At 31.7% G+C, this 9,399-nt stretch overlaps 3 protein-coding genes across 14 annotated transcripts in view; 1 reads left to right on the forward strand and 2 right to left on the reverse strand.

Moving 5' to 3' along the window:
* LOC114268225 (uncharacterized) overlaps positions 1–9,399 on the forward strand; it is a 267,263-nt gene that overhangs the window by 182,892 nt on the left and 74,972 nt on the right. The gene's annotated exons all lie outside the window — the stretch shown is intronic.
* LOC114293631 (putative disease resistance protein At1g50180) overlaps positions 1–9,399 on the reverse strand; it is a 57,442-nt gene that overhangs the window by 14,873 nt on the left and 33,170 nt on the right. The gene's annotated exons all lie outside the window — the stretch shown is intronic.
* Positions 172–2,062, reverse strand: LOC145813813 (uncharacterized). The gene is made up of 4 exons (XM_082909926.1): positions 2,051–2,062; positions 1,809–1,965; positions 1,460–1,640; positions 172–530 (listed from the first exon to the last, which is right to left on the reverse strand). The coding sequence occupies exons 1-4, from the start codon at positions 2,060–2,062 to the stop codon at positions 473–475; spliced, it is 408 nt and encodes a 135-aa protein (XP_082766052.1). The 3' UTR covers positions 172–472.

Genomic DNA, 9,399 nt, shown 5'->3' on the forward strand with positions numbered 1-9,399 from the left:
CACAGAAAGGGTAACACCAATCGCTTCCCTCACCTATCCAAACAAAACTTGCATCAAGTTCTGACAATAAGAGCAACTTCCCGACTCTTTCTGTGGTCATAAACTGCATAGTTATTAACTTAAGGATGCTTGGTTAAAGTTTCAGGAAGCAGTTTACATGAAATCTAGAACTTCATAACCCTTTCCTTATTAAGCACTTTATGAAAAATATGCATGGGTTCTGATCCAGAATTGAGGCCAAACAAATAAAAGATAATTAAAATCTACTTCTAGTTGTTCTTTTATATGTTAAAACCATTATTCACACAAGTTTTGATGATTCTTCCACAATTGATGATTTCTTCCATACTCAGAAATCACTTGATCAAGCTAATTTAAGGCATAGAAGACTTCCTAATTGGGATGCATCTAATGGTGTGTCCAGCAAACATCCAATGTCCAGAGTGTACTGTAGTTCTCCCCTATCCATATCTTAAAACAGAGAATTCACATCAGCAAAAATCCCAGCAGCACGCAAATACAATTCTCTACTGCAAGAATTAGAAAGAATCCATAAACTATTTGTGAGAAAACAATTTTTATTTTTATTTTTAACAGAAGGTATGCAAAGAATATTTTTGGATGATTGAAAGAGGAAAGAAAAGCATAAACTAAATATATTTTGGCAAGTTATTCCCCACAATCAAGCTTGGAACTAGTATATAATGAGAACTAGTAACAGAATATCTAGAAATATGTTATAAGATTGGAATTCTGTAGAAAATTGTGTTACTCAAAGAACCATAAGCATGTGTCAAATGAGCTGAAGGGAAAAAAATATAAGGAAAAAGGAAAAGGATTAAGAAGGTTTTTAATTAAAATAACAAAACTAAATAATGTTTGACATTGCTAATAAAAATTAAAATATACCAAATAAATGAGTCAACAAAGAAGCTTCAAGTCAATTGATAATAAAAACAAGGAAATTCTAGTCAAAAATTTATTCGTCGTAAAGTGTACATGAAAAATTTATATGGTTACATATATATGTACATATGAATAAGGGGTACAAGAATTAGAGTCATCCAAACATTCCAAAGAGCTAAATTGTACAATTTTATATGTTTTCATTGAATCTGGATCTCCATGGCTTCGTAGTGTAATAATCATGGAGTAAACATCAAACCTATGACTGATTGGAAAACTTAAAACCCACTGAACTATAAGAGATTGGTACTAGTTATTTGCGGTCTATTAGGAATGCATTCAAAGTAACAAAGAATGTGTAGAATACTAAAATCCTATTTTGAAAAGGAAAAAAAATATATATATATATAGTACCTGATCTTGCAGAACATAGTATTATGATCAAAGTTCACAAATAATAATTCAAATGGAAATGGCAACAAAACATAGTATTATGAACAAAGTTCACAATTAAGAACTTCTATGTGTATCTACAGCTAAACCATTTTAATACCTGTCATACAAATGAGCAGCAGCTTCTTGAGATCCAACAGTGCCCAAGTGAATTTGTTTCTTGTCAACTTTTATGGCTGCCTGCCATTTCATATTCTTAAAATAGACACCGCTCATCAGACATGGTTCTTGGATCTCAAAATGCTTTCTCCGATGTTGCTTTCTGCGTTTGACCTCTGGCACTGCAAAAAAACAAGCATCAGTTTAAAGGCTAAAGGCATTGCTGACACAAGAAACCAGGTCCGCCCAGGAGGGGGATATATATGAGGATTGGCAATAGATAAATTTTGAGTTCAGTGAATATAATAAAGTAACAAAATTTTGTAAAATGTGTATATAAAAGGAAAAACCTGGATATTGTTGATTATGCTGCTCTTTTGATGAGCTAGAACCAGATGCATTTGATGACCCAGGACTTACTTTTGAAATGGTTTTCTGGGAAGCAAAAGCAACACGTACAATATGAATATAAAGCTTGAAGTACAGGATAGAACATGTAAACAATCGCTAACTATCTATTTAGATAAAATAAATAAAAAAAGTAATCAATTTGTGCTACTAATTTTATATCTCAAATGAACAGAGTATATACACTTATCAGCATGACATCAAAATATCGAAAAGCACAATATAATGGTTTAGGAATTTTGAAGTCATCTCTCTCTCTCTATGTTAGAGACTATTACCATAATTTATCTGCAGACGCTAACATTTTGTATACCAGGTTAAGGAAGAATCCACCGCCATGGTCACCTGAACATACTCTAGCTGTTCGCCGAATTAAGGCTAAAGTACAACAGTTACCTTGCTTACAGTTACCTAATCCTAATTGGAAAAAGATTGTCGAAACTGATGCTTCCAATGCAGGATTTGGTGGAATTTTAAAACAGCTTAATCCCAAAACTCAGAAAGAGGAATTATTACGATTCCATTCTGGGCATTGGAATAAAGCCGCTTTAAACTATCCAACCATTAAACAGGAATGTTTAGCAATTGTTAAATGTGTTATTAAATTTCAGGATGATTTATTAAACCAGCATTTCCTCATCAGAGTAGACTGCTCTGCTGCTAAACAGATTTTTAAACAGGATGTAAAAAATCTTGCATCCAAACAGATATTCTTGACTTGGCAGAGTTATTTATCCAATTTTGATTTTGACATCGAATATATAAAAGGAGAAACTAACTCTTTGCCTGATTTCTTAACCCGTGAATATTTGCAGAAATCACATCCTGAAGAGGCATGACCAGTAGAGGCCACCGAGGTCGTGGTCGTGGCAGGGGTAACAACCCTCGCTATGATCCAACAGAATTTCCACCTTTAAGAGGTCAAACCAGTAATCCATCAGCTAAAGATATACTCCTCAAAGCTGAAGAACCGTATACTCCTAACAGTATTACAGAGGAAACAGTCCTCTATATTGAAACAGCAGATGAGCAATGGATGACAGATCTATGGGAGATCAAGCGTAGGTATCTTACAACGCAGCAATCTCCACCTCACTTTGACCAGTACAGATATATCTATGAACAGATATTAACAGAAACTGGGGTAGCTGAAATTAAACATACTCTGCATGATGTTAATAAAATTGCTAGTCCAATTCAATTCAGTAAAATTGTCATCCGCCAACTTATGCCCATTTCTACTTGGGGCATTCATCTGCATACCACCAGAGATATTGATTTGCGTAACAAGTAAACCAAATACAGTTACTGGGATTATATTGATGCTTTTACCCAGGTTTTTTATTACCAGAATCCCATTAAAAACCATTCTTGGTTTATCCGTGTTTGCCCTGATGTTCTCAAAAACGATGTTCCCAATTGGTTCCTCGTTTGGTGGGATAAATTCGGGCTTTCTCTTGACATCTTACCAGAAACCATACAAACCGCATTCAATGAGTGGCATGTAGCTTATTCCCGAGCTTATGCTTACTTAAACAAAAACAGAGACCTTTCCATCAATAAATCTCTTGTCCATTTTACTATCCGTTTTGGTATTCCATGGATATGGAAATGGGACTTTGCATGTGATTACCAGAATAAGGTGCCCCGCCTTAAAAGAATCTTTTTTGTAAAATGGTGGGATAAGGGTATGAACCCTAATTTAACAGAAACTGTCCAGAAAATTCAACAGCATTCCAAAGCTTGTTGGGAAACAGTAAAACAGCCAGCTCTTCCAGCTCCATCACCAGCACTATCCAGTAATCCCTTTGTGCAAATCCAAAAGGAATTAAAACAGCAATATCCTCATCTTTCAGAACAAGAATTAATAATTAAAAGCATGGATTTTCTGAAAGAACAGTTCCTTTAAACAGTTAGCCATGATGATGACGTCTCCATGAAGTCAGGCACCAGTCAGACTCTATCAGAACTAGAAAGTGATCCAGCCGAACACGTGATAGCAGGAGAGTCACAAGATCCAGAAGAAGATGAGCCCAATCTTGGTGACTTTTGGGACTCATTAACAGCTGTAATTGCAGAAAAGATACAGAAAGAAAAAGACAGGAAAGGAAAAGGACCCGAGCATTAAGGCATCGGCACAAACAGACAAGATGCTTTTGTAAAAGCAAATTCCCATTACCAGTACCAAGGAGAAGACAGCTCCACTTGCCGACATAATTGAAGATAAGATAGACTTATAGATAAGGTGTAATTCTGTTAGCTTATAAAGATATGGCACCTGTCTTCCTGTTAGATTCTCTCTTATCTTCTTTGTATTATATAAGGGGATGGTCTCACCCTTGTTGAGACAGACTTAGTTTCAGTTTTAAGTTCACTCTCTCTCTCTCTTTCTCTACTGTACTATCTCTCCAACCCCCTCTTGTAAAATAAACATACTTTTTCCACTAATAATATTACGTTTTGGGAGCACTCTCCATGGTTGTAAGTATGCATGCCCTCTGTTAATGCTTTAGAACAGTTATTATCTTATTTAGAATTTTGGCAACATCAGAAAAATTATTATCTTAATACACCAGTAGACTTCTATACCCAACAGTATATATCTGAGCGTATATCAGAGTGTGATCAGCGTATAGCCGAATTGCAGACTCTAATTAACGAACAGATAGTTGCATGGGCGGCCAGAAGGCCTCCACCTCAACAGTAAGTTTATGAGATCATATATGTTGTAATTTATTTTCTTTATAATTATATTATGTGTGGATTAATTCCTGGGTTTGTGCTTTTGTAAGGTTAATTAATAGGTTAGGGTTAGTGGGACGTCACCCAAGTCGCGTAGGGATTAGGTCGTTTAGCAAAGAGTGGCGTTTGACCGTTTGATGCCCGTAAGTCGTTGATAGACGTGCTAGCCGGAACCTTTAATGAGCACCTTTAAACTCCATTCGTATAGTTCCTCTCGACCTGCTATGTTACCACCCAGTAGGAACTATTACGCTCGACCGACGCTTCCTGATGTCCTCTATGAAGAGACTTACATCAATGATCAGGGAAGCTATCATGGCAAAACCATCTATGAATGGAATATAGATGGTGAATCCGAATACGGCATTTATAAAAAATTACATCAGATGTTGATGTACGCCACTGTTTGCCGCCAGTATAGTAACCAGGATCAAGCCATTGCGAAATTTATTATTAATGGTTTTACCGGACAACTCAAAGGATGGTGGAATGATATCCTTACCCTCACCCAACAGTTAGATGGCAGTTGGCGATTGGTGGAGATGAGGTGAACAAAAAGATAAATAGATAGGTGATAGGACTACAAAGAATTAACATTTAGATAGGTGATAGGACAACAAAGAATTAACATTTAGACAGATAGTTGGACAAACAGGTGACACGTGTACAAATAAGCAATATTTAAATAGATAAGTAAGTTTTAAACAAATAAATATCCGTTTGGACAAATCAATGTTCTTTTAAATCAAAAAGATTTAAACTTGAACCTATTGATTTAAAAGTTTAAAAAATGGAGCTTTGGTGTGCTTCCAATAATAAATTGTATATAAAAAAAAATTTAAACACTAATAAAAATTCAAATTTTAACAATAGCGTATTATAATAATATACAGTGTGTTTAGTTTTAATTTTCTGGAAATTAAGTTTTTTATTTTTTGTATTTTTTTGTTTTTAGTGAATACTTTTAAAATTTTAAGTAATTTTTTACTTTTTTAGATACATCTTACTTAGATGTATCTAAAAAGTAAAATATTTGTAAAAATAATATTTTAAAAAATCAACAAATACACAAGAATACAAAAAATGTACTGAATTCTCATTTTTTTTATTTGTATTTTTTATATTTAGTGAATTTTCTAGAGACTTTTTCCACAAATATTATACTTTTTAAGCGTATTTATGTTAGGTGTATCTAAAAATTTAAAAAATTACTTAGAATATTAAAAAAATCAAGTGAAAACAAAAAAATACGAAAAACAAAAAAATTTAATTTTTGAAAAGTGAATCCTGAAAATCCAAACCAAACAAGCTGTTAACAAATGTCAACAAAAACAAAAAATTATAAACCTTACTTACATATGTAGGGGTGTAAATTTGGCCCGGCTTGGACGGACCGGTTGGTCAGGGCCTCAGACCATGCCGGTGGGCCTGGGCCTAGGCTCAGGCTTGAACAATTTTTTTTTTGTTTTTTTAAATTTTTTCTATTAAAAATTTATTATTTTTTACTAAAAAAGACACTGGGTCTTGGCGCGGGCTGGGCCAGGTTTCAAAATGATAGCCCTGGCCTTGGCCCAGGGTCTCAGGCTAGGCTCGGGCTTGGACCCAAACGGGGCCTAAACGGGTCGGGGTCGCAGGCCATTTTTACACTCCTATACATATGTTGGTAATGTTTATATTAACAATTTTCTATTTATTTTTATAAAATTTAAAAAAATTATAAACAAAACTTGTTTTTGTTTTAGTTCTAAAAAAGTGTAAATAGTTTACAAAATTCACTAAACACAAAAAATAATTTCACTTATTTAATTTTTATTTATTTATTTTTAAAGTTTTTTTCTCTTTCTCATACTTTTTTTTCAACCACCAACCATTGCTCATCTCTATGGGCTACATTACTAATAAACTCCACTGTCAACCACTTCCAACCATTACTTCCACCACCAGTAATCATAGTTAGCCACCACCTCTGGTTGAAAACCACCTTTAGCTACCATTTTAGACAACCCAGTACTCACCATTTTTGACCATCGATAATCATTTTCACCTACTACTTTTGTGGCTAACAACCACCGGTTACCACCAACCACCTCCTATGGCCGAAGACTATCTCTTGCCACCATTTTTAATTGTCAACAACCACCTGTCATAATGATCTATTTTTACTTGTTTTAAAAATATATTTTAAAAAAAACTTGTGTATCAAATATATTTTTATTTTCATTTTTTCTTAAAATTAATATAAACATGTTTAATATTTTTTTATAAACTAAAAAAAAAAAGAAATTATCAAATGTTATCATACAGAACCATAACATTACTCAAATAAAAATTTTCAACCGAGTCTATAATCTAGGCATGTCCATTCAATTACATAGTCATGCAATTATTTTAGAGAAATAATATAAATCTAACCACAATTATGTGACAAGAAAGTTGGGCATTATATAGTTAGGTATGTGACAAATCAAAAGTTGATATTTATAGATCAAATTTAAAAAACTTTTTTAAGAGTCCTAAACATTTTTTTATTATTTTATTATTATTATTTTTTTACTCTGTTTATTAATAAATAGACAGATAACATTTGATGTTTATAAAAAAAACTCACATTAGGCAATCTTTAGCTTTTCTTCAAAATTTTATTCAAATTTATAAATTTGAGTCACAAAACAGTCATGAAAATTTTAGTTAAACATTTGAGTCTCTTTGATTTAAAGCAAAAATTCAAGTAAAATTTTATTTGCTATAAATTGAGTCCATTAAATATTTAAATTTAAGTTTAATATAAATTTAAGTAAATGAAAATGCTCCTTTTCTGCATAATAAAAAATAAAAATAAAAATTTGGCAAATTAAAAATATACCTTTTGAGGTTTATCAAAAATATAGATTATTCCATCACACTGGGGAAATTATATCTAATCTCTTAAGATTTTCAATCATGTTACAAATGGCATTTTTCATTAATCAGCCTTTAACTAACAAAATCTATAATATAAGGAACAATTTTTTATTTTAAATGTTTATATTAACTTTTATGAAGTTAAAAATTTTATTTTATTTTTTATTGGTCTCCTTTGCCTTCATTATTCCTCAATTTTTTCTCAACTAGTGACATTATTCTCTCCCACTCCTCAACTAGTAACACTATTCTCTCCCACTCCCCATCAACACTATTACAATTATTGCCTATAAGTATTTGGTGTGTCCCGAGAAGAGTTGGAGAATATTATAATCACATGAACATAATGATTTGGTGAATTATGGATTGAAATGAAAGTAGTATCATAATTTTCATTTTGTTACTAGTGGATATTTGGATAATGAGAAATGTTAAAGATTCACAATAATTCACCCACAATGATATAGCAATAGTGTTGGGTTCAATGCAGTTAAGTGTGTGACAAATAAAAAATTGACACTTATTAGGCCATATCATTGTGACTTAAATTAAGGAACTTTTTTAGGCATAAGGAGAGAATCTATCGGAGGGAAATTAGGTCATAAGTCAAATTTTAAAATTTTTGAAATAATAGCTCCAAATTCTATATTTTTTGGGGTCAAACAAATAAAATAAAATTGAAAGATCATATTATTATTATTATCTATCTGTCTATCTGTTACTGCCAACATCACTTATTTATCCAAATATTATTTATCTATCAATCTATTTGTCCACGTGTCATCATCATATTTGTTTATATATCACCTATTTGTCCAACTGATTTGTCTATTTTGTCCATCTAATCTATCTATCTGTCCAAATCGCCACCATCAACGGTTGCGTCAGCACCTTTATGGTGACTTTTCTAACCATTTTTCAACGATGATCTAGCGGCAATAAGATACAAATAGAAAAAAATATTTTTTAAAACAATAAATTTTCAATAAATAATTTCATTATCATTATTATTATTATTATTATTTATATTAGGGGAGTTTGGAAAGAGGATTGAGTTAAAATAGCTCACTAAAAGACAAAATAAGTTAAAATAACTGATAAAACAAAATATCATATACAACCTATAATCATTTTACTTTTTTTTTTCACAAACATCAAATCAATTATAAAAAAAAAAAAAAACTAACCAATATTTCAAATATAGCTTTTTTAACCAAATTAAAATAGCCAAAACATTAAATACCCAACTAAAATAATCAACTATTCAAACAAGGCGATTATTTATTGGGGGGCTGAAATTTTGGTACCAGGTAGAGACTAAGAGACAAAAAACAAAGGAAAATATTATAGACTCCAAATGAATCACTAAATATTCTATCAAACTTTTCACTCATAAGTGTTAGACTTACACACATATGATTTGTATGAGTCTCACACCCTATAAAAGATTTGATAAAATATTTGGATCCTAGCATCTATACTATCTATACTTCTATACTATATATTAAGCAAAATAGGGTTTTTAACCTCCAAGCCTTGTGGGAGCTCCAATCTCCCAATCTAAATTTTCTGATTTTTTGATTTAAAAAAAAAAAAACTTAGCATTTATTAACTTCTCCCAACCCCCAAGTCTTACCCTCATAATGACACTTTAATGCATTAAGAACAAGCATAAATTTTTTTTTTGAAATCCAACACATATGAATTCCTTGAAAAGTCTCAACACGTATGATTATTATCCCTCATAATAACATTTTAATGCATTAAGAACAAGCATAAAAAATTTTTCTTAAAAAGTCCAACACATATGATTATTATTAAAATATTAAACTTTAATATAATATAATAAAAAAAAGACATTTAATTTCTTAAAAAGTCTAACACATATGA

This window comes from Camellia sinensis, chromosome 15 (assembly GCF_055761805.1).
Source record: "Camellia sinensis isolate YWXY chromosome 15, ASM5576180v1, whole genome shotgun sequence".
Taxonomy (NCBI): domain Eukaryota; kingdom Viridiplantae; phylum Streptophyta; class Magnoliopsida; order Ericales; family Theaceae; genus Camellia; species Camellia sinensis.